Here is a 24,987-nt window from a genome sequence, read left to right on the forward strand (position 1 = left end):
AACAACTGGGAGCTGGGGCTGAGCGGGGCAGCCATGGGGGGGTGGTGGGGGGAGAGCTGGGAAAGCAGGCACAGGATGGGGCCTGGTAGGGGTCCCCCCATAGACTCCTCCCCTGCCCCCTACTTACCAGCATGGAGTCCAAGTCCAGTTCCCTGCGGCAGCCAACAGAGATTGCCCAAATCTCTGAAGCTCTCTGAATCTTTTCTGAATTGATTTGAAGAGCTTTGAATCAATTTGAACCTTTTAAATGGCCCCTGATTCAATTGGGATTTGGAGATTTGGACACTGAATTGGACTGAATCTCCTGAGAATCGAATCAGCACCTGACGCTATGACCAGCCTTAATACATAACCCTTACAAAATCCAGTAAAAAGTGTGCCCTAACTGGAAGCTTGTTTATCTGGCAAACTGCAGTCACTGCCACTAAGAAAATATTATTTGATATAAGATAGCTCACAAATTCAGATAGTTTAAAAAAAAAAATGAGACCACTGATACAACAGATAAATTCCTTTGTTAGAAAGCCCTATAAATGAAAGTCCGAGACCAATCAGATGAAAGAAAGCTCCAAAAACAATGTCTTCAAGTAGTATATGAGCAAACTGAAGTAGCTGCCAAATATTAGGACTTGAGAGACTAAGATGAAGAAGGTGGTGAGACACTGTAAGATACCCTGACTGAATCACAGTGACATTTTTTTCAGGTTAGAAAGAAGAAAAAAAACCCTTCTTCTGACAAACAGCCTCGCAACCATATGCTTAGATGTACCATGCTACAGATCGTGAAGGCTTGCAAAGAAAGAATGAGGTGACCTGATTTTGATTCTGAGCAGTACTGTAAGACTGGATCAGACCACATAGGACCAACATAGAGAGTCAGCATGAGATGAAAGTGATATCTGCCTGGACCAGTATGGTACTGTTAGGACCACTGAATACTGTCTCCCTAGAACAAGGGCTCCCAAGCTGTGGTACGCTCACCGCTGGAGGTGAGTACGTAAAACATCTCTGTGGAGTATGCAGGAGAAATTGTGTAATGGTGGATTTAATTTTCATTATAATAATCATTGACATTTGAGGGATTAAAATATAAAATGTATGCTGGTAAGGATACGTAGGCAGCTGGTAAATCTGGAAGGGGTTTTAATAAGAAAAAGTTTGGGAATCTCTGCCCTAGAACTCTGGAATTCATAGGAAATTATAGGAAGACATACAGGAGCTTCCTTCCCCATTTGGAGGAAGGGTTCTTTGCCAGTGAAGTCTTTAAAATGCCATAGAGCAGGAGACATTTTTTCTCCTGGCCATAATATTTTTTTAAAGCTGAGAGTCAAAGATGAAGTTATGAACACAAGCCTGAAAGAGAGGCCTGCCGGGCAATCAAGTTTAGTCCCTGTATTCAAAAGTGGCCAGTTATCCTAAAGCAAATCACAAGAACATGTACTCTAACACCACAACCCCAAAGCACCTATTATAAAGCCTTAATGTGCCATGGGTAAAGAACAGGCAACAAGAGTGCAACCAACACCTTACCATGGCAGTAGCACAAAATAGTTAGAACTTTCACTGAAATAAGGTCTGATCTATGAATTTCCTCATCTAGAGAATAGTCAGGAGGATCTATGAAAGAATTCACTTGGTCTCTTTGGAACTGTGTTCTCTTTCCCTTCCAGATATATGACGACTAAAAATGCCCTGTGGGACAAAAATTTACAAGGCTTTACAGTAACAGGAGACAAAAAACCTAGGTCAAAAGCAGAGTGCTTCCTTGGCTTTTTTGGAGGTAGGTGGGGAATGCAAGTGTAAATTGTGATGGCCTGAACTTCATTTTGAACCACATAACTTTGTGGGATACATGGTCTTTGAAGCATTGGTCTCCAGAATATTCACATGCAGCTGATATTCTCAGACAGGTCCAATGTTTTGAATGTGGAACCCCCCTGAATTAATGCCCTCTTTCAGAAAGGACACTCTTGTAATAATTATAATGTTCAGGCAAGTACAAGGAATTAAAGACTATCCTTGGATTGTGAAAAAGCCTATGGGTCATCTGTCATATAGATGCTGCTTGCTTTCAAAGGAATCTCTGGGGCTGCGTATACACATTCAAATAATCTGTAAGAATTCTCCCAGATTTGTTCTCCAGGTAGAAAAACTTACCTGGAGCTATCTAAACAGACATTCAAATGCTGAGCCCCTGAAAAGCAGAGAGCTTTCAGCAATGACACTGCACAGCCAGGAAGGCCCAGTTCTCACATCTCAGCATGCCTGGAAACGGCAACAGGGAACAGGGAGGCCCTAACTGGCTGACAGACTGCTCAGGGTCTCCCTGTCCCATCTCCCTGCAGCACAAATGTGGAGATTGTGAAGGAGCATGTTATGTTACTTGCTCAGCTGAAACAGTAGAGTCCAGCAAGCAACAGAGTGCCCTGGACTGAGGAAGTGGGGAAAAGCACCCTGGGATGTTGGAGGACTGCCATCAATACTCTTAGAAGACAATTTGTACACAGATTACCTTCTCCAGGAGAAACTCTCCCAGAAGCCATTTAACCCTGGTTGTTCCTGGGTTATTTTCTATTAAAGTGGCCATTTTTGCTCTGAGAGAAAATCCTGAATATCTGTGGATTCATAGTTTCTACTGGTCCCTTCCCTGCCATCTGCCCAGAGGGGTGCACACAGTTGCTGCTGGTGCAAAGTTCAGCTCAGGCTCTGGAGCCCACAGGGCTATAGCCACCCCAAAACTTCACCTTAGCCTGCCATAACCATCCCTCCAGGGCCACCTGGGCTATAGCTGGCCACCCCATGCAGCTGAGCCTGCTCCACTCCTGCCTGCAGCACAGCCCTCTCTGAGCCCCCACACTGGGAAGAGGCTGATGCCACCCCTGCAGCCAGCCCAGGACCTGGATAGCTGCTGCCAACTGTGGAGCTTGGGCCGCTTCCAGCAGGGCTTGCAGCCTCCCAGACACCTGCTGTAAGAAGCCTGGGCTCTGTGGCTGGTAGCAGCAGCCCAGAGCCTGGGTCAGCCGTGGCGTGTCATGCTCTGGCACATGTGCTGGGGGTCGTTGATCCTTGTTTTAGGCTAAAAGAAATATATTGAAATAAAATTAAACCTTTACCCAGCTGAACTCCGCTTCTCAAATACCATGGGAAAGAGAATCTGCATCATCAGTTCTCCATATATGTCAAAACCTTACTTATGGTTTTGGTTTTAATTAAATTACAGCACCTGCAGTTTACTTCTTTCAGCGGATTCATTACTATAGCCACATTCAAAGACTACTGTCATTCAAAGGGAGATATATGAATTCTGATACTGAATATTAACTGAAATGATATTCACAACCTATTTATATTGATACTACTTTGATCAAAGGAAAACCTATTGTAGCAAGCTTATTGTCTTCTTCAGAGCTCTGATGGTCACCTTGCTTAAACTCCATGAGTGAAATTTCTAGCATTCTGAACATAAAGGTATTTGCTAAAAGACACTTTAGGCCAATATTTAAGCTTGGATGGGGAAAACATCTGAGAAATGTTAATTGATATTAACAGTAAACAGAGTTCAGCTTTGGAGTAGGAGTACACAAGCTTTCCTCTACAGGTGCATAGAAAATTGTATTTTTTTTCTTCTGATGGATTGTTAATTTGCAAACAAATGGGTATACAAAATTTTAGAGATAATTCAGTTAAGTTAAAAAAAAAATCTGGTTACATTCCAGCCTTAAAAAAAAGACCCACCAGCTGGCCAGTCCCAACTCTCAGCCTTAAAAAGAATAGTTCTAGTCATTGTTTTTTAAAATAATTTTTTTTCAAGTAGTCCCATATGTAAAAGATTAGGTACAATATCAAAAAACAGACCAAATATCAAGCAAACAAAAATGGTAAATTCAGGCTGGAATGAAAAACAAGTTCATATTTCACTGGCAGGGAGGGGAGCATCAGCAGCGGATCTCAATCAAAGCCTTCACTGCAGCCTGCCAAAGGCCAAACAATAACAAAGCATATCATTGTAACCAACTTTCTCTGTCTGGGTGTATTTGTTTCAGCTGGTACCACAAATTATCAGAATAGCGTAGAAGGTTCCCCTTTTGCTGGGTGCTGCACAAACACGAATGTAAAAATCCCACCAATAATACTTTTAACAAATAAGCTTCATATATCCATTAAGGAAAAAAAAATCAAGTAGCTACAGCTACTCTGAAAATTCAGAACCAGTTCTTTAGCTGTGGTAAAAATCACTTTAAAAAAATCCCTTATCTTTAAAAATCACTACATCACTACTGAAACATTTTGGGAGGAAAGCCTCATTATTCACAGGATGCACAGAAACAGATGCCAGAACTATCATGACCTCACTGATTGTACAGTACCAGTCAACAGACAAAGAAACAACTCGTATCATGTTAATTTCAGCTGCTTTAGAAACAAACATTTGGAATTAAGCAAAGATAAAGAAAATAAAGAAATGGATATTTGTTAAATAAAACTGACAAACTAAAATGAGAAACACTTTCAGAGCTACTAGCAGTTGGATATTACAGCTGTTTTATAAGCTTAAAGAGTCATTTATAAATGGTTACTTTTTGATTAATAGGTTTGCATCCTATGCATTATTTTGTCAACTCAAAAAGAATACAATAATATTTAGCAGATACAGATGATATGCGGGAAATTCCTATTTAAAAGTATGGGGGGAGGGGGCAGAAGAAATCTGACAAGTTTTCCTATGTCTTTTACATGTAAATTCTTGAATCAGGACTTCTTTTACTGTGCATAACTCAATGGACTTAATCCTAAAGTATCTAAAACAGTGGTGCAACTTCAAAGGGTTAAGGATCAGGCATTTAGCATATAAAAAACAAAAAAATGGATTTATTATTTTGGTTTAAAAAATCCTGTCTCCCCACCCCCAAATGAGTGTACAGTGATTAAGGGATTAATGGATTAATCAACAATGTTTTTTAATTACTTGAGCATAGAAACATAACTTGTAGTTCTCATTTTGGCAGATAAGTTTCAAGTATCAAATAATCCAGAAGCATTTTCCAAAGCCCTGCATTTTGTTACACTTAAACAATTTTCATGTAGCAGATTTTAACCTCCAGTACATACCTATATGTGCAACCTACCACAGAATTTAACAGATTATTGCCAAAATGGCACATCTGAATCAGAACTATTAGAATTAAGAAACAGAGAAAAGTTCTGTTCTTTTGCTGGGGGAAATGACAAAGCAAGTGCAAGGGTGGCTTGTATTCATAATGAATGTCATAAATAAAGGAAATCATGTTCATAGTTCTTCATAAAATACTTTTTCCTCCTTTTGTTTACAGTCCTGTGAGGTTCCGTTCATTAAAAAACAGGAAGAGAGAGAAAGGCAAGAGCAGTCAAGACCATCTTTGTTGTATTTACTTTCAAAAGTTTTACGTGGATTAGAAAGTATTACATGAACAAGTGAGCATTAAGTCTCTCTCAACAGATACAGAAACTCACAAAACATGTGAACATTTCCTTGACTGGGTTACCCAGCACCTCATTTCCTTCCTGCATGCCTGTGCTTACTGCAAAAAGCTGTTTTAACGTGACACCTAGCATCAATTCTACACTAAGAGTTTAGCCTTTAATATCCCAGAAAGCCTTGATAAATTCTTTCCTTGCTTGCATTTAAGAATCAAATACTTTTCAAAACAATAACTGGCTTTTCATGCTGAACAGATTATAAACACTGCCAGTAATAACTAAATTCTGAAGACTGACTGCTAGAAATAGAAATTAGTGTAATGATCTCCTTGCATCATAACAAAATCATTCTATACTGAATATAAACAAATTTGCCTCCAAGTAAACTGGGAGGAAGACAAACAATTCAATACAGCAATTTAAAAGATCCCCAAATCTCTTGTTAATTTATTGGGTCCTTATGGGAAAACTGATTACCTCCATCGAGATCCGTCTATGTATCCGGTTTCTGAGGCAAACACCTGTAGGAGACTGAACTTCATCAGAGGATGTCCCAGAGGCTTGGTCACTTTCACCATCTGATCCCATTTTCAGATTTTCGTGTACAATATCTAAGTAAAAAAGTTGATTATTTTTGTAAATAGGTCTCATAAGTGAAGACATTCTTTATCTTTGTTACACACTGCTTTACATGACAGCCTGAGGCATTATTATAATACAATCCTCATGAGTTAAAAAAAAAGCAAAAATAAAAGTTAAAAAGGATTAACCGATAAAAATACCACATAAACATTCCCGTTATTATTCTTAATTATGCTGCAGTAGCTTCACATACTGTGTGCATTCCAAAAACAACAGAATCTCAGCCCCCAAATCCGTATTTTTATAAAATATTTTCCTCCAATGCTTAAACACCTTGAATTCCTTCACTTCCTCGCCTCCTTTTTCTGCACTTAGAACAAGAAAACTACATTTGTTAAGGAAACCTGAGAGTTCACAGAAAAATATGAGGGCTACTTAAAATGTCTGATGCTTAGGGCAAAAAATTTCATATGTAGATACCTAACGTTAGGGACAAAAATCCATATTTAGACAGCTAAAAAACCAGGTGGCCTCATTTTCAGAGATGCTAAACATAGGAAGTTGAGAGAATCAGAACCTCTATTTATGGTGCCTAAATACAGACCTAGGAGGAAAAGGCAGACTTAGCAGATGACTTGATATAATTATGTCCTTATTTCTATAGCTAAGTGAAACTGATGAACTTGGGGAGAGTTAAACTAAACAGTAATTTTGTCTCAAGCTTATGGCTGGATCCATGTAGAAAAGTCTAAAGACCTGGAATTAAGCTTATGGAAATAAAAACCCAAGCTACTTTAACATGCGTACAGTTTGTCTCACAAGTTTTGGCCTGGTGAAAGAAAAGTAGCTTTTTCTTCCTTGAAGGAACCATTTGAAAATGTTTACTTCATTTTAAAAATTGAAGGCACTTTGCTGTGAGCTAAAGCAGTAAGACAAGATTGTCAGAAATGGGTGATTAAAAGTCAGCCTCATTTACATAATGAGGCACCCAAATAATTGTACATATTTTCTGAACTGATGAGCAAACACTTCAGCTCACTACTCTTCCCCTTTGAGTCTCAAAAATGTTCACTACTTGTTATGCTATTTAATAGCTCTTGTGTTTAAAACTATCAAGAAGTTACATGAAAAAATATTTTGGTGGATCTAAGAACTACTGAAAATACGATCTTCAGCATAAGTGTTGGTCTCAAAACTTTTAATTGGAAAACAGCACATGTAGTTTTTCAACTATTTTATAAAACAAAAGAGCCTTCTGTGAGCAATGGCATCTATGCTGGCAAATATTGCTCTGATGCTTCTAGTTCTGTAAAAGTTAAGTATAATGACTGCTGTTGTTCACTGGGCTGATTTTGCTTATGTTTGCAGAAGTCTATTTATACAGTCCAAAAGCTGATTTTCTTTTTAAAAAGAAAAGGCACATTTGTTTTGTGAACTCAGTACAATGACTAGTAATTATTTCTTAACTGTAGTTAATTCTTGGAATATTTTAATAGTTATGTCATGATTTTGAGAAATACTGATGCATACAGGAAATGGATCATGTGATCGCAGGTCATGGCTGATAACATGAACCACATTCATGCCTTACTGGCACAAATCTATGCCTCTGGGCATATAATACACTTAACTAAGACTAGGGACAGGCATTCAAATCTCTGAAATTTGTAGCACTAGAAAATGTGGCAAGACAAGGAAGTGTTCCAGCTGCCTGACAGGAGAGAGAAAAGTTATCCCAAGGTGAGCTCTCCAGAGAGGTGGCAATAGGGAGCTGCTTCTTCATTACTTCTGTCTCCATGGCAGACAGACTGGTTCTAGCTGATGCCATCTGGGAATCAGCTGGCAGTAGCTGTGCTACCTCTGCTGCCTGCCTCTTTCACAGATAAGGACCACCCCCACATATGCAAAGGGCGGGAAGTAAAGCAAGTGCTGCTAGGCCACCCCATGCCTGACTACAGGTCACCCTGGAACCATGTATGGAATGAGGGACCAGCTGGGTCCAAGATGGGTGCATCTGTGGAATATCTCCAGTCTCTAGAGCCCAGTCCCCCAGAACATTTAAGCAGCAACACGGTGCCTGCAGGGCTCACTGACAGCTCGCTCCGGGTGCGCTATCAGGGAGCCAGAGATCTCGCTCCCCCTTCATGGGGTATCAGAGGACTGTGGAATGCTGGGGGTATTGAGTTAAGCATACCAATTAACCCCAGACTGGGATACCCCCAGCATTCCACTGATTAAAAGTCAGCCTCAAGTTGTTGCCAGAGGAGAAAGATCTTTCAGGTAAGAAGAGTTCTCTCTCTCTTTCTTTTTAACAGAAGAGCCAGTTTTCTGCAACCCCCCCCCCCCCAAAACAAACAAAAAAACCCTTGCTCTCATTTTGTGCCAGGAGAAACCCATTTTACCCAGCACAAAATGTAAAGCCTGTCCACAGCCTAAATCACCTACAACAAAGGGAAAAACATATCAATAAATATCTAAGAACATGGACAAATGTACCCCTGGAGTATTTTCAAAAGGAGAGGGGGAGCAGCTGTTATACTTTAACTCAGGGGTGAGCAAAATATGCCCCATAGGCCAGATCCACCAGCTGATTGGATCCTGCCTGCAGGTGGACACCTACCAATTAACTGCATCACTCAGCCCCCAGCTGTATCTGCTGTGCTCATAATGGGGCTAAGCGCCCCCATGCTCCTACTCAGGCCAGCACACTGTGCTCCCATCCTTACCCCTAGGGCGTAGTTTCTCAATCTGTGGTACATATACCCCTGGGGGTATGCGAGACAGGCAGGGGGTACGCAGGTACCCCAATACTCGCTCTCTCTCATCCTCTTTTCCTCTCAAAACTATGGTAAAAAATGTGGTGTGCTACACATTGGGTGGTGCTTTAAATTCCCCAGTAATAATCTGGCGTACCGTGCTCTGCACAACACTGGGTTCAGCCCTCCTAGCTTTGGCCAACATCACCTCTAGCCCAGGCACACACTTGAGTTGTGCATCCCTGGTGTAAAAGGTGGCAACCCTACTTTCACCAGATCAGACATCTGTTATACCACAGCCTTATATACATAGCCCTTCTTCCAACATATGGCACACATTAGTCTGTAAATATAAAATCCCCTGGAAAATTGAGTGTTGGGGTACTTATTAAAATTTTCAGAAGTTAGGGGGTACTTGCTACTTAAAGTGTTGAGAAATGCTGCCCTAGGGCCCCAGCCAGCATTCACAGTGTCCAGATGGGGCTGCTGCTGCCACAGCTGCAGCCCCAGGGAACTGCTTGGCTCCCTCTCCTTTCAGTAGCTCGTCCTCCTGTCTCTGCTGCAGTCCTGTAGGCAGCACGTAGGGAGCAGAAGCAGCAGCATTGCTGGGAGAAGGTGGGGGCACTTTGCTTGTAGCTCACTGCCCTCCAGCTACCCATGGAGTTGCTTCCACAGTTGGAGGCAGAAGCAAGCCACTCCTCAGAGGCACAAGAAACGTGGGCTGGGACCCTTTGCTTTGGTCCCACTCATGCGTGGCTTGGGGGCTGGGGGAGAGGTGTATGGAGGAGTTTGGCTGCCTCACAAAGCAAAAAGGGTTGAGAGCCTGGCATACGGCTACACAAGACATGTGGATGAGATGGGCACAGCAGCAGCGGCAGGAGCTAGAGTTTGCTCAGCTGAAGCTCTGCTGGGCAGGTGTGGGACAGAAGCCAAGGGAGTGGGCAGCACCAGGCTTGGCTGCCCCTACCTCAACCCCTTTGCAGCATGCTGTGAACCAGGTAGACAGTGCAGAGTCCTTCCTACCCCGTCTATGGAGGGGCTCGGCTCGGCTCAGCCAAATCACAAAAAGCAGGCAGGGAGAAAGCTGGGTGGCTCCTGCCCTAGTGTGCGGAGCTCCAGCCCCTAGCCACCTTCTATCCAACTCTACCTGCCTGCCATAATCAGCAGCCTCCTGTGAGTGGCTGGATGGATGGAAAGTGGCCACTCCAGGAAACTACACCCCACCCACCCCCATCATACCCATACACACCCTACTCCCTGCCATGCCCCCTCCAAACATCCCACCCATCACCATACCCACAGCCCAGCACACACCCCCAATCACACACCCCTACCACCCCAAACAATATAGAAAACAGTAAGACTATTTTGAGCTATTATGCAATTACCTTTAAATGCATGACTCCAATACACAAATCAAGACAAAAACATTTTTAAAATAAAATTAAAATGTCACAGTAGGTATTTGGTTTTCAGTATATAATTTTTTTTTTAAATCTATACTTTGTTAAAATGATTTCTTCTGAAAGGTTTTGTGTGTGCAGCCCTTGATTTGATTGGTTTGGCACCTTTCTTGGGGAGCTCCAACGACCCTCAAAGCCCCACTTGGTTGAGGGTGATGGGACAGGTTGTTAGAGAAGGTCAAAACCCCTCACTACTTGATAGGTTGTGTCTGTGCCCCGTGGCCTGGAGGGCAGAACTTAAAATCATAGAAAAGGAGGGTTGGAAGGGACCTCAGGAGGTCATCTAGTCCAAACACCTGCTCAAAGCAGAGCCACCTTCTACTATATCATCCCAGCCAAGGCTTTGTCTAGCTAGGTCTTAAAAACCTCCAAGGATGGAGATCCTACAAGCTCTCTGAGTAACCTGTTCCAGCATTTTACTACTGTCCTAGTAAGAAAGTTCTTCCCCATTATCTAACCTAAACTTCACTTGCTGGGCCCCCAGGGGCAAGGCATACTCCATGAGGGTGGGCCCCGAGGAAGGGCAGTGTTTTCCAGTCAAGGGGTAGACTTTCTGATGTCAGGGACCACCTGATGGGGGCAGGGGCTTCTGGGACCAACATGATGGCGAGCAGAGCAAGGTTTGGCATCTGATGGGTGGGTCTTCTTATGTCATGGACCATGTGACAGGGCAGGACTTCTGGTTCCAATGGGGCAATGCCCCCCCGAGTACTTCTGTGGCAAGGGGAGGGACTTCCAGGGTCAAAGGTAGGGTAGGACTTCTGGACCCAAAATGACAACTGGGGCTAGGGCACCTGTCAAGGGATAGAGCTTAGCAGTCTGACAGTGGGTATATTATCCTTGTGGCCCTTGACAGTTCCCCAAAACTTGTTAAGTGGCCCACCAGGCGAATAACTGCCCAGACCTGCTCCAACTGCTGTTTGTGCATAAACAATACAAGTGAGTTCAGCTGCCCCAACTTTAACTCTTGAATAAAGCAGGGTTTTCAACTTCTCGCCATGGTATAAAAGCTATAGCATGGTCCAGATCAGCAGCTCTCCTGCTGTTTTGAAACCACTCCAAGTGCATGTTTGTCTACACTCGAAGTGTTCTTCAAAACTAGAAAGATAAAAACTGTGTAGAACAGCCCACTTAACTGGTCAAAAAATAACTAACAAATCAATGAATTGACAATATTTGATGTAGACAATGTTACTATATTTAAGTCAAGTAAATGCATTCATTTATTAGAAGAGTATTAGTAATGACAGAAAGATTGCCAACTTTTGTCTGATTACAAAGACCAGGTTACTGAGTAATTTTAACTCAAGAGAGCATCGTAATAAAGTTATATTGAAAAAAGTAGATAAAGAATAATTAGAACTTTTTTTAGTATGGTTAGGTTGACATTTAAAGACTAACATGAGTAACAAGAAAAAAAGAAGGAAAAAAAGAAACAAAAACTAATAAAAGAAACATAGCAACTTTAAAGGGGAAAAAAAATTAAATGTCATTTTACTAGGCAGGTGAGCAGTCTTTTTATTTAGCAGCTTCAACTGCTTTATCAAGGTGTTTCTCATCATTATTACATTCATTAGTACCAGTCTTCCACTTCCCCTAAATACGAGTCAGCTATTTACTGGCCATTCTCTTATTTGATCTTAACACTGATACACCATCACCAACTTCCCAGCAGTTATGTTTTTCAGCCTATTTCTTATTTTTCAATAAATGATTCTCTAAATTGACCGACGAATTCTGTGCATGCAGTAGCACTTGGACATTTCTTCCACCACATGGTGCAAAGCAGAATATCCTTTTCACCACGATGCAGAAACAAACTCTTTGGATTGGCCTGTTGGGTCTGCAGTCCCCACCTTTTTCACACTTGGATGGAATGTTTCTTGCTTTATGTTTTGCCATATCTACTACAAGGTTACATGCTGAATAATCAGCAGAAAAGCCTTGGCCCTGGAAGTAAAGAACAAAGTGTGCAGCACTGTTTGTGGAAGTTATCCACTGTTTGCATAAGGGCATTCTTGGCTTGGTGAAATATTTTATCATTGTCAAATAGTACAGTGAATTAATTGGCAAACTGGTGTTATTTGACCAGTCAATAGACTGGCTTACTAATCATAAAAATATGTAATTTGAACAGATAACATTATTTCAAGAAGATAACACCCCAATACCTACCTAGGGAAAGAATATAAAAAAACCTGATCCATCTCAGGCTTTCCAAATCTGATAATCTACACCTAAACAAGATAAAGATGTGTATATTACACTTATTATGATCCATAACTGGTACTAATAATTGCATATAAAATTGTTTTACCCAAGAACTTTTGAACAGAAGATTAAACTTTGGCTTCAAAAGCCATATTGATGATGATGCATACATATCTTAGAAGTGTTGAGTATCCAATGCCAGGGCACAGTAGACAGTAATTTAAAATTTACAGCTCCAGAAGGCATAAGTTCAAAGCCTTAGTCTGGACTCATGTCACAGATTTCCCTAGCTAATCCACTGTAAATGGTTATTTGAGACAGGGAGTCAAAAAAAGCTGGATGGAATACTAACCACTCTATTCCCCACTGTGTCTTTGGTTATAGAAATGTTTCCTTCAATCACACCAGCTCAATAAACCATCGGGCCCAGGCAGACCTTTGATTACTTGGACTTTGTATCTCTCAATGACCTCAAGGATTCAGAGCTGTTATAAACATTTGGCAGGTACCCAGATAAGTATTTTTTACCTCCGACTTTCGAAAGTGCTAGTGCTCAGTGCTAGTATGGTATAAACATGTATTATCAATAAAGTACTTTATATAAAGACATTTTATTCATATAAAGATACACCTGTTCAACCTTACGTTTCATGCTCTAAAAACCACAAAACCCAAGAATAGTAGGGGTTTACCCAGCAACCTTAACTGGCACTTTTTCATATGTGCATTATGCCAGGTTTTTATTAGGTGATCAGACAACATTAGACAAATAGCACTCCATGTGGACTAAACTTTTCTCTGAATAGGTTGGTCTGAAACTTTTATGGTCCCAATATAGTTCTTTACTGAACTGAGCTCAGTGATTTCCATAGGGTTTCTCTACTTTGCTATTTCACTTTATCTACATACCTTATTATAAATATGCAAATGAAATATTAAATTTAAAATGTCTAACTTCATAAAAACATTACAAGAGGCAGGGATTTTTGGGGTGATATCTTTTACTGGACCAACTGCATGGTTGGAATAAAGTTAGACAAGCTTTTGAATGCAAGACATTATTCATAAGCACATACTAATCATGTAATGTTGTATCCCAAAACAAACCAAGGAATTACTGTTAAAAGAAGGGACTACCCTCATTTTATTTACAAGGAATCTATCTAACAAAACATTTCAAACTGGGAAACTCTGATATACAAAATAAAAGCTCTATCAACTGAGGTAAAATAATATCCATTGTTAGCCAACAGTAAGTTACAGAAGCGCCATCCGTCAGGCTGCTCTTCATTCCTATTGCTGAAAAGTCACCTTGGTTTCCAGGTTTAATTCTTTTGAGATGAGCTGGTAAACCAAATCTATTATTTCTCTGTTGTTGAAATTTAGACATTAAAATGGCTATCACCACAAAGTAAGCTGCGGCGTTATGGTGACTGAATATAAGGGGTAAGCAGTTCTTCCCATTATTCAAATTTCCAAGATAAAATGCACTCATCCCATTGTAAAACTGAACTGAAACAAAGTTCACTCTCATTCAGAATCAACTGCATTGTGTGGAAATATTACTACACTTCATGTGAATGGAAACTGGTGAAGCAGCAGGATTCTTCAACATTTATAAACCTCATGTGATTTGAAAAGCAAACAAAAACAGCCACCAATATTTAAAATATTATGAAGATAAATAAAATGACACTTACATGTCAGATTTATATTCAGAGACAAAATGTTTTTACAAAACTACAGAGACAACAGGGAAGTTTCTAAAGGGAACACATTTTGGATACAAATTATCTTATGTCTGCAACCTTAACATTGCAGTATGAGTGCCTGAATTTAGGGGAAAAAATTCAATGCAACTCCACCAAATACTGATTATGGTTTCAGTCATAAGCAAGCAGCTTATATACAATTATAAATATACAATTAGGGCAGGTCTTAGAAAAGTGATACTTACCCTTATTGTACATTTATATATTATTCCTAATTCTATAGTTTATTTATAATCAAAGTACATATTTCTTTAAATCCTTCCACTTGGTGCAGTATTGCACCAAGGACGTCTCTTTGATTCTGCAATCCCACTAGTGGGACAGGGAAGTAAATGGATAGAAATAGGACAAAAACAGAAGAAAGAGATGGTAAGAATGTGTGAAAAATTTATATCTGACATGATAATCTCAATGGAGAAGATATGACCCTACTGAATAATAAGTATCTCCATGTGACAGCAGCAAAAAGTAGAGATATGTGAAGTAGTAGAGAATGAATAGCAGCAATTATACTCTCCTGGGTCCTGCTAGTATGTACCAATACGCCATTTTATTTTTCAACAAATAATTTTTCCCACCTGTTTGCCATGACAGAAAACTTAATTTAAAAATCCAAATAATGCTGGAATGGTAGCAAAACATAAATGAAAGGATAGTAGCAAAGTTACAAAGTCTATAAAGTGTTAATTACAAAATGCAAGATAACTATCCTAAAATAGATGCATTGGTAGTATCACAATACAGGTAAACTGAAAACTGTCATATATTGTCACTGGAGGGGGTCAAAAGATGGTGGGCAAAACGTTGGTAAGGGAAGGTTTTTTTTTAGTTCCTTCTTATGAAAATCTGCTTTTAATTGTTACTAAAGCACTAGCCAAAACACCAAAGTGTGTATTTACATTTAAAAAAAAATTTACTGCTCTGGTGGAACTCCAAAACTCAATATGAAATGGGTATGGCAACATGTTTTGCAAAACAACAGCCTCACCACAGAGTTCAGGGCTTTCAGATTTTCAATTTCACCTTTAAATGGAAAGCCAAAAGCCCTGGAGAGAGACAGAGACTTAACTTGCACTCATAATACTTTTACACACTACTAACAACATTTTTTCAAGCAGGAAATAGCAGTTCTAAATAAGTGTAAAGATCATTTAAGGTAAAAATACATTTTATAAAACCAATTAACATTTTTAGTGCAAGAAACAGGGTTGGTTGTTGATACTTTTTGTTGGACCAACTATATAGGGCAAGAGCACTTTCAGACCTGAGGATAGGTACTTTTGTGCCCAAAAGCTTGTCTACCATATCTTCCAATATTACAGTTGCTCCTATAAGATATGCCTTCCCCCCACAAAAAACCTTTGCACTACAAATATTTCCTTGACCAATGTGACACCTGAATCCTACTGTAACATCGTTAGCGAAAAGGCTGAAGAACATTATTTACTCAAAATTCACATGTAGTAAAATTGTAGATTTTTCACAAGTATCGTTATTTTAAGCTTAACATCCAAAAATAGATGTTAAAACTTTTACTATATGTGGAATGTGTGTATCATGTTATGTCATTTGTAACATACGTATAATACAGAACACAGAATTAAAGCAATTTGATTTCTTTGCATCTTGTCATATAAATTAATTATCTGAATAACATTAAATACTTAAAATGCATCTTCCATTCAGTGCCTGAGGCTGCTTCTCATCCAACTCAAGCAAAAGCTTGACTGCACAAACAAAATAGGTACTTGGGACCTTTAGGTGAAGTCAAGTGGAAGTCCCTGGAGAACATGTACAACACAGCCTGCACTCCTCTATGAGAGAGAGAATATGTGACATCACAGAATAGACAAGAATGTAGATACTTCAACAACCACCTCAAAAGTTACACAGCTTTAGCCTTGGAGGAATTTGCCTAAATTTCACTTTCATTTAGCAGTAGAGTGGAAGTTTCCTTAGAAGTAAAGGGGAAAAAGCTAAATCAAATGAAATGTCATTTACCACACAACTGTTCCTGCTTTCTAGTACTAAGAACTTGGTTGGGGGAAGGGCACAGGGTAGGAAAAGTAATTAAAAATAGTACCATGATTCATATCAATTAGCATGATTAACCAGCACACAAAATGAATGGTGGGTGTGGGCAATGTAAAAAACACTTAAAGATCAATGGGCTCAAGTTGCAGCAAGGGAAGTTTAGGTTGAATATTAGGAAAAGCTCTCATTAGAAGGGTAGTGAAGCAATGGAAGGGTTACCTAGAGAGGTGGTGGAATCTCCATCCTTGGAGGTTTTTAAGACCAGCTCAACAAACTATTGACTGGAAGGATCTAGTTGGGGATGGTCCTGCTTTGAGTAGGGGGTTGGACTAGATGACCTCCTGAGGTCCCTTCCAACACTAATTTTCTACGATTTTTTGAGCAAATCATTATTTCCTAAGGACCAAGACTGGCAAAGTGTATAAAAAAAGATAAATTAGCTTTATGCAACTGCAAAAGTCATTAAAATATTTAAGTGATAGTTCTCTGCTTGGATTAATGAAAATTCTAGCAATGTACCATTGTTCAAATCCTTGAAATAAAGATATAGTCATGAATTTTTGCCATTCCTAAATTCCTGCATCTTCAAGCAGTACTCAAATGCTGTGGTCAAATAGGCACTTTAAAACTTACTAAAAGAAAAGTGTTTTGTAACTGTTATACATGTCATCAGGAGCCTGCGTAGGCGATTTCCGTGAAATAACACTCTATAGTCCTTTATCAGTTTCCTTCTTTAAAAGCTTAAATGAGATGTTCAACAATTTCAGCTTGTGTTTCTATGACAACCATAGCAATAGTGTTGCATTCCCACAGCAAATTTAGAACTAAAGTATCAGAACAATTGCATCTGTTAGAAAATGAAGTTAAATAACCAAAATAATAAATTACCTAATCTGCTTCCATTCCTAGGCATTGCCATGAAGGAGCCAAGACTGCCACCAATAACACTGTGCGGTCGCCGTAAAGGGGGCTTCTTGAAAGATCCTGTGTATTGGTGGAGAAATGAGTGCATACTGTGAGACGTTGGAGGCCTGCCATTCTTCACGATAGGCTCTACAATTCGCAAAGGCCAAAATATTCATTCCCACAAGCAAGTGAGCAATTCAGGAACATGGCAGGAGGAAAGAAAAAGAAAAAGAAAATTGTTACTAGGAAAGGTAATTGCCACTTTGTGAATGCATTACTTTTTCAATATTAAAAACAGAAGAAATATGCAATATTACTGTGATTCCTCTACTATAACACCAATAAAAAACAAAATATTAAACATGTCAGAATGTTCACAAGTTTCATTTATTAAGATACATATGCTCTGAAGTTGGATCAGCAGCTAAATCAAGTGTTTTCTACAGAAAACAATCCCCCTAAAAAAGCCCAAATCACCAAAAGCTGATAAGAGGCCATACAATACCAAATATTTCTTTCCCTTGAATTTACTTCACAGTGATGACTGCAGCTTCCCTATGATTATTTGAAACTTGCAGTTCCTAATTTGCATGAGGAGAAAGTCACCAGAGAGCCTGCAGAGACTTGTCAGTCTTCCTGCACAAGCACCATAAGTTCATTTTAGCAGAGGTCAGACGGAGGCCTCACTATTGGAAGCCCTTGGCTGAATTTACCTTAACATTCTCATGCTCTAACTGCAATACTGGAAGCTGGTCCACTTAAGTAGTCATATCTATGGAACTACCAAAATAGCAATTTTGCAATTTTTCCAGAAATTGCAATTTCAAGCAGGCTCTGCAAAAAAGTATGAGGTCTCTGCTTTTGGCAGGCTCCCAGAAAAAAACAAAAAAACCTCACCGAAAATAAAATGCTGGCTCCCTGAGTACCCAGCAGTCCTTGTGGCTGCTGCAGCCCAGCCGTACAGCCCACCAGGGCAGGAGTGGAGTGGGGTGGGGGGGTGCTGGCACGACAAGATGGCTGCTACCTTCCCACCCGTTACTGGCTGCAATGGCTATATGTCATACGGCCCTGCCCCTCGCCACCAATCGGCAGGGAGAAGTGCAAAACAGACAGCCCTCAGAGCCAAACAATGGCGAAAGGTGGGGGACCACTGGGGCCCCTCAGCCAAAGGTGTGAGGGGCCAGCTGCATTTCTCCTGCAAAAATGGCTGCCCAGCCCACTAAATCTGCTGGCAGCCACCTTGACTCTGGTAGACCCCTAGTAATACTGGACTCAACTGATCAGGTTTCACTGTTTATTTTGACTTTTTAAATGGGATAACCAGATGTGAATGTAGAACTTTTAGTAACAGAACCATTTTTGCAAAGCTTTTTATCATCAAAATACCAGATGCCTACTTTTCACCTTCATTTTACATTTCCTTTCATTTTAATTTTCAGGAAAAAAAATAATTTCAACAATTGAAAATTAATACACAAATGCTAGGACAAATAAAAGGAATGTTTCTCCCAATCTTGACTTTATGGGTATGTTAACACTACAGATTGACCCTAGACCAGGGGCTCCCAACTATTTGAATGCTGTGACATCTTTGGCTGAAAACCACTGTTTTCAGCTGGGATCTGCTGCCTCCAAATGGAAATGTCCCATATGCCTGCTGCACAGCCAGCCCAGAAAGGGTTGCACAGCCAGCTCCTCCTCCTGCACTGGGGCTTTCTAATCAGCACGGAGCAGGCAGAAAAGTTGCCTTATACTGTCTAGTTCTTCCTGCTTGGGCTTCCCTATGATGATCTCAGAAACAGAAGTGGACAAGACAGTTGCGCATGCCTCATGGCACCCTGGATGAGAACCACTGCCCTAGATGGCAGAGTAAATTAACCTATGCAGGTCCATGCTGTCACAGACTGACTGCTTCTGGTACTGGAGAGTCCATTTAAAGCTAGCTCAAGTATTTCTGCGATACTGTACTGTAAACAAACAAAATTTAAGATCCAATTAAACACCAATTACCTTGCATAGTTTTTACTTTTTTGCATTTTCCCAAGTACTCCCCTAATTTTTTTTAAACCGTTATAATATTCAACTTCAGTAATGAAGCAATGCATTACCCTAAGTGCCAGCACCTAGTTGAATGAAGGCTAGAAGAATCATCTAATGATATTAGCACATCTCTGGTGATGCTTTAATATTAAAAGTATTAGATTAAACATTAAAGACTCTAATATGCATTCATTTATTTCTGCATAAAGGGAGAATACCTTAAAATTTGCAATTCTTTCCCTTCATCATAAATACTGATTCTTTTCAGGCTTGCGGAAATAATTTTATTATACTTGGCTTATGCTGCAATAGGCTGAGAGGATGCAGACTACAATTTTTGCTGTGCATTCCTGAGCTCTCTTGCAATGTCCCAAATTACCATCATACTTAAACATTTGAAGAGATTCCAAAGTGACCCTCACACAAGTTACTGCTGGAAAATAGCTCATAAAAATGTTCACCAACTTCTACTTAATTTAGTTTGTGGTAATAAAATATGTAACGTAAAGTGATTGATTTCTACAGATAAAAATCCAACTCCATCTGCCTTAGGATCCCAGAGAAAATCCTATAAACAACCTATTGTTTTCAGGTTGTGATATCTACCTTCACTTCAAGAATTTCATTTTGCAGGATTTTTAACCTTTCTGAGAGATTAAATTACAAGATGTCAGAGAGGTAATGCAATTGCAATCATTGTTGGTGGGAACTTGATGTGTATGAGATTGGAATAAATCACTCCTCTTGCCCATCATATTTGTTTATTTTTTAAATCATTTGGGTTTCCTTCATTACATAAAACTGCAAATTGATTCTTGCTATACTACTTAGCTATACTTCTTTGCCTCTGTGGATTATTTTTTACACAACAATATGCGTTTTATTTAACTCCTTTTTATTTTGCTATCCTAAAAATAAAGATGTCACTGCACTCATTCTTGATGCAATATATTCTCAGACTGATGTAAAAGCCTATCAGTTGTTAATTTTTTGATCATTAATGTTTCAGGTCATTTTTAAAAGTTTAAATTAACACTATTAATCAAATTCAACTCTTTTATTCTTTGAATCACTATAATCTTCCAATTGCTAGCGTGACAGTTTTCTACTGCAAGTTAAACATTATTTCAATGAAGAATGACAACTACCTCTCAAAAATTAAAAACAAACAAACAAACATTATATAGAAATAAAGGAATCTACTGAAACCAAACTCCTGGTGCTGTGGCAGCCACGGATGCTGTGACATCTTTTCAAGGGAGTTATGGGGTACCACACAATATTAGCACTTAGGTGTCTAAACACCTACACATGATTCACAAGATAAACCCATAGATCTCAAATAAGAATCCATAGCACCCAAAGCATTCTGACCTGTTGTGGTCTTTCCAAATTGTTTGCAACAGAATAATTGATCTATTATTTTATTATAGTCCAAAAACAAGTGAGAGCTAAGAACTGGCACCCCTCAGAAAATGTCTTGCATCTAACAAGGAGTGTCCTGAATCTAAAAAGGTTGAGAGCCACCATTTTGTTTTAAGGCTGATATATAACAGCCAGATTTAATTACTATATCCACACCATGTGCTTAGGTATTCTTCCCTAGCGGGAGTTTCAAGCGTGGAAACCAGTGTACATCAGATGTGTAGAACTAAGCCATCTTGAATTCAACTTGATTTCATATATATGTAACAATGAAGTGTATTGTTACATAGTCTTCAATTAAGACTAATGAAAATACAAGAATGATAACACCAAGGAGATGATCCAGGTTAAACCAGAATGGCAGCTTTAAGATCATAGACAGACAGACAGGCAGACAGACAGATAACAGATACCACTCTGATTTAGCTTGGATCATCTCCCTGAGGTTCTCTCATTCCTTTATTTTTATTAGTCTTAATTGCTACTGATAGAACACTAAATTAACTTCGTACACTTACACTGTACTGACTATTTACAGCAAATGAAGACCCTTGTCATTTTTGTTTAGAAAGAAGTGTCATTATATAGTATGTTTGCATGACCACTAAAACATATAGCTCATCCATATCAGAACCTGCATCTCTATCTTTCAAAGTAGCTAGATGTCTATTAACACACCACTGCCTTACAATTTTATATTAACTGCAAAATATTGTACATGAACTATGATATTACATTTAAAAAGTTATCCAGTCAAAGACTATACTGTAATCTCAACATTACCTCCATGTCTATATTTAAGAAATTTCTCAACGGAGAGCACCAAACTTAGAATCATAGAACAGTAGGGTTGGAAGGGACTTCAAACAGTCACCTAATTCAACCACCTGCTCGAGGCTGGACTGTCCTCAACTAAACCACCCCAGCCAAGCAATCCTATTGACAGATTACACACTCACACTTTATGAAACAATACATTGTGCCTGCCTGTATCTTTCAAATGAAAAAAATTTGGTATAGTATTGTCACTATATTCAGCTGTTCATACATAACGGCAATTATGACTGTAACAAAACAAACCCTAAAATAGGGAGGTGGCAAATTCTTACCTAAAAATATATATACTTTTATTAGGTTTTTAAATTTTCTTTAAAAAATCTGCCATACTACAAAACACCATTAGCCCATGTAATCTAGAAGCTTGTCTCAGACTATGATCTACATTAGATGCTTCAAAAGACACTGGCCATGCACAAGCATTATATTTTTATCAGGACAGTTGCTACTCTCGCAGTTGAAACTAGGAGTGCACATGTGTTTAGTAAATTGGTGAGGCAATTGTTATTATACTATAATAGAGCAGAACAGTCAAATTTTATATTGATTACCAAAAAAATGCTTAGGGTAAATGAAGTCGTGGGACATAAGAGAAGGGGAAAGTCACTACTTAGTTCTTGGACACTCTGGAAGACTCAGCAATGGCAGCAGGAGACCACAGCAGATTAGCGAGGCTGTGCACTTCACATTTTCTCTCGCATTTTATTTTACCCTGTAGATATCATGCTTCTGTTGCTTGACAGCTGTAATAGTTAATGTAACTGCTCTTGCAGTCATATTAATCTAATACAATTCCCAATAAATTATGAAAAAATGAGAAAAAGAGAAAAGGACAAAGAGAAGGATGCAGAAATCTGCCTCAACAAAAGCGACAGACAAAACATGGAATCTGATCCAAATGCCAGAGAAGTCACCAGAAAGACATCCACTGACTTAACAGACTTTAGCTGAGGCTCTGCAAGATACTGGCAACTGAAGAACAAATGTCAGTGTTTCTGTGGAAAAAAAGTAAATGCTTATTAAAGAGTCACTTTGAAGGAAGAGTAGGGTTACACTTTGTTAGTGGAATCTGTTATATAACATTTTAACAGGCTATTTGGTAAAGAAATATCTATTTAAATTTCGGGGGGGGGGGGTCATCTGTGAAAAAACGAATTCTGAAAAATCATTGTTCTGAAGCAACAATGGTTTCCTTTGCTATACTGAAGCAGTTTGAGGGGGAGGGAGGGGCAGAAAGAGGAGGACAGGGGGAGGAGACTCTATTAACTCACTGCCCAATCAGCTCAGGAGCCTCTTATAATTGGTGCCTTGCACACAAAGGTGTAATCAAGCTAAAAGCTTTAAGAGCTCATAAAGGATGATGTGTTTATTCACGTCTTATTTAGAGCAGTGGTTCTCACTCGGGGTGGCAAAGCACACTGGGGTGCTATGGGTCTTTTAAGAGCACAGTGGGGTGCTACACAATCTCAGCACCAACAGGTATCCAAATGCCTACACATGATTCACAGGATAAGCCCAGAGATTTCAAATGAGAACCCATAGTGTCAAAAATACTCTGACCTGTTGCAGTCTGAGTCCTTTGCAACCGAAGAATTGCTCTGTTTTTGAAAAAGGGTTCACTGAACTTCAAAATTGTTATGTAGGGGGCTTTGAGTCTAAAAAGGTTATCACCGAGCCAGCGTTATAATCTTGCCTAGTTAACTGACATACATTTTAGTTCTCTTGCTTCAACAACTATTAGTTGGCTTCCCTAACCAATGGTATAACCACGCTGGGTCCACAGACAGACATATGAGATGTGTTTCAAATAGTATTTAAAACAAAAAACTTAATGAACCACCTTAAATAAAACAATACAGAAAGAGAACTTTCTAGAATATGTAAAGGACCTATTTATTAGGACTCATATTACCAGCAACATTTTATAAAGGAGTACTGAAAAAAGGTAGATTCACGCCAAGACCACATGCAAACATTCTGCTTCTACAGAGAATTGCTGGGGTCCCAACAGAAACCACAAGCAAACAGATATTTTGCTTCTTCGCACAGAGCAAAAATGGCAGTTTCTGGGAGAAAAAAATAACTCAACTCCAACCAGGCATCAGTCATTCCCACGAGAGATTCTCCTGGGATGATGAACATTTGTACACTTTTCCATAGCTTTAACTCCTGCCAAGGACCAGAAGTAGCAGAGCCATAAGAAAATGCCCCTGTGCCTTGCAGAGACTAGGGTGACCCTAGTCTGGAAAAGGTGTGGGGAGGCAGCTGCTCTCTCCCCTTCTGTAGACTGAGAGAAGAGTGAAGGAGCAGCCACCAGCTGCTCCTGCTGGCTCTTCACACACCAAACCCCCAGTTTGAGGCAGCTAGAAGGCTTTGCCCCTTTGCTCCTTCCACTGGGAGCTGAGCAGAGGGAGCAACACTGCAATCCCCCTACTGCAAGGACAGACAGAATACAGCCCCCCCAGCAATCTCATCTGGCCCAGCCCTGGGCTGCCCCTACTGTGCTTGCATGGTAGTTGAGCCCCACTCACTCCTGAGGGGGCAGCACACACTGTGCTAGACTCTCACCCGCAGGATGGTCGTAACCCTGGCCTCACAAGCAGGGAAGTGGCAGTGGTGGCTGGGGGAAGGACAGCACTGGTGGGCGCGGGAGAAGTGGCAGCCACAAGCAGGCAGGTACAGGTGTCAGTGGCAGGCAGGTAGGAAGCAGTGGTAGTGGGTGGGGCAGCAGAGGTGGGCAAGTAGGGGAAGCAGCAACAAGTGGGCGGGTGGGAGAGAAGCAGTGGCGGGAGGGAGCACAGGGCCCACACCAGTGCCCTGGGGTTGGGGCCAGCAGGGGCCCAGGATGAGGAGTCAGGAGCGTGGAGCCCGAGCAAGCAGGGGCAGTGTCCACCTGGCCTCATTGCACTGGGCTCCCCAGGGCTCGTATGCAGTTCCTGGCTTCTCCCCCAGAGCCATGTGCCTCTTGGGGGAGCCCCACACAATCGAGTCAGGGGCCTGGGCCAGCACACTGCCACATGTAGGTCATGGGGAATGGCTACGAGCTCTATGCTATGGAGCCAAGTTGACTCCAACCTTCTCCCTGCCACTCTGGCTGAGCCCCATGATCTGCACTGTCAGCTTCATTGTGCAGAGTACCCGCATAGTGGAGTGGGGCACAAGCAGAGAACCCAGGAACAGCATGTGAGCGCCATGCGATGGAGCCAGCAGCTCAAACATGTGCAGTCCTGGGGCTTGCCAGAACCATATGCTACCGGGGGGTTCACCTGCCATGGGCTGCGAGTGTCCTGAGGACCTGCCGCCTGCTGCTGCCACTGGCATCAGGGGCTGTGTGCAATGGGGGGCATGCTTGTAAGGGTGGCCCCATACACCCACACCCCATCATACACATGGCACCCACACACCCCCAGCCACACCACTCCACATACTCCACATACGCACCCACAACTCCCCAAACTACATACCTACCCAGCCACCCATACCCTCCCACAACCCCCACACATC

The 24,987-nt window shown here is 40.6% G+C and overlaps 1 protein-coding gene across 2 annotated transcripts in view; it reads right to left on the minus strand.

Moving 5' to 3' along the window:
- The window catches only part of CDK17 (cyclin dependent kinase 17), a 148,965-nt gene that overhangs the window by 43,512 nt on the left and 80,466 nt on the right, over positions 1-24,987 (minus strand). For both annotated transcript variants that reach the window (XM_019545079.1, XM_019545080.1), the window contains exons 3-4: positions 17,164-17,328; positions 5,935-6,068 (exon numbers count right to left, since the gene is read on the minus strand). In XM_019545079.1, coding sequence (XP_019400624.1) covers positions 5,935-6,068; positions 17,164-17,328 — 299 coding nt within the window. The remainder of the gene's footprint in view (positions 1-5,934; positions 6,069-17,163; positions 17,329-24,987) is intronic.

This window comes from Crocodylus porosus, unplaced genomic scaffold, assembly GCF_001723895.1.
Source record: "Crocodylus porosus isolate Cpor-Errol unplaced genomic scaffold, CroPor_comp1, whole genome shotgun sequence".
Lineage (NCBI taxonomy): Eukaryota > Metazoa > Chordata > Crocodylia > Crocodylidae > Crocodylus > Crocodylus porosus.